The sequence below is a fragment of the Nanorana parkeri genome, unplaced genomic scaffold (assembly GCF_000935625.1).
Source record: "Nanorana parkeri isolate BGI_ZX_2015 unplaced genomic scaffold, ASM93562v1 scaffold32, whole genome shotgun sequence".
NCBI lineage: Eukaryota > Metazoa > Chordata > Amphibia > Anura > Dicroglossidae > Nanorana > Nanorana parkeri.
Window position 1 is genome coordinate 2,232,481 of NW_017306300.1, and position 1,416 is coordinate 2,233,896.

At 45.8% G+C, this 1,416-nt stretch overlaps 1 protein-coding gene across 1 annotated transcript in view; it reads left to right on the forward strand.

Moving 5' to 3' along the window:
• Positions 1 to 1,026, forward strand: part of CDR2L (cerebellar degeneration related protein 2 like) — a 23,782-nt gene extending 22,756 nt beyond the window's left edge. The window contains exon 6 of the mRNA XM_018568579.1: positions 421 to 1,026. Coding sequence (XP_018424081.1) covers positions 421 to 1,002 — 582 coding nt within the window. The 3' untranslated portion in view covers positions 1,003 to 1,026. The remainder of the gene's footprint in view (positions 1 to 420) is intronic.
• Positions 1,027 to 1,416: the final 390 nt, after the last annotated feature.

The following is a 1,416-nucleotide window of genomic DNA, read 5'->3' on the forward strand; positions in this document are numbered from 1 at the left end:
TTCTATACTTGCCTTTCGGTGAACGGTCCTTCCCCTCCACCGGTACAGGTGTGCTATCCATTCTCCCATCCAGTGCAGCCCTCCGCTATGGATTTTAAATTTAGCTCACCAGTGTGATTAGGTAAATTAGAAGGACTCGCCTGACCACACTGACCAATGAGAAGCGCTTCTTAGCACAGTTTTGGTTAGATTGACATGAGGAACAAGTAGATTGGGCCCCCGCTTTAGTCATTGCACAAGTAGTTTTTGTTTTATATTTCCACACCCTTGCATACAGTTTCATTGGACAGATAATCTATGCACATTTTTTTATGAATTGCTCCTATTTTCGTGGAGTTAATCTTAATCAGTGCTTTGTTTCACCTGATTTCTGTTGATAATATTTTAGAGGTTAATCAACATCCTCCTCTGGTTCTACAGGTGAAGCGTTATCTCCTGGGTCGGGGTGATAGCCTGTCACAGGCATTACTGGAACCACTTAACAAGACCCCAGAAACGGATGACCCAGAGCCTTTAGATGGAGAAGGGGACATGAGCAGAAATCAGACCCCTCCAAACTCCGCTGTCAGGAAAAGCTGCAGTGACACAGCGCTGAGCGACATTGTGGGAAGGGACGCTGTTAGCCGACATGAAGGAAATTACACTCTGCATGCCAACAGCACAAGACGCCGCGGTATGTCTATCCTAAGAGAAGTGGATGAGCAGTATCACGCCTTGCTGGAACGCTATGAAGAACTGCTGGCCAAATGTAGACGCCACGAAGACAGCCTTTGCCATACTGGAGTGCAGACTTCTCGTCCAGTGTCACGGGACAACTCAAGCAGGGATCTCCCAGCAGAAGATGTAGAACCTGAGCGAGCACTCACACTACAGCTAGAAGCTGTTGACCGGAGGCTGGAACAGAGCCAACCAGAATACAAGGCTCTGTTTAAAGAAATCTTCAATCGAATCCAGAGAACCAAGCAAGATATCAGCGTTGGGAAGGGGCCAGGAGGCAAATGATTGATACAAGTGCCCATGGATATGAGAAGATCTTCTTCACCCGTTCTAGCAGATTAAAGACGGATCGGGAAATAACTCTAAATCTATGGGCACAGAAACCCCTGGCTGAGCAGTCTTGTAGAAAGTATTGACTGGGCAGGTTGACTTGTCTAAGCTAATAGTTTTATTCCTCTGTGACAAGAGTGTCTGCTCGATGCATAAAACATGCACGCTTGGCTGATACAAGTGTGCAGCTTTATGACCCGATTGTTCTGAAGAACAATCGCCAAGCAGTCGGATCGTTTGACCTCCATCTTGTAACTGAGGGTAATTTAAGAAGCCTAATAATACAGCCTCTACACTAACCTATCTCTGCACTCTAATGACTCTACATATGCCTATTATGAGCATTTATCATACTGCCCAAAAAAGATG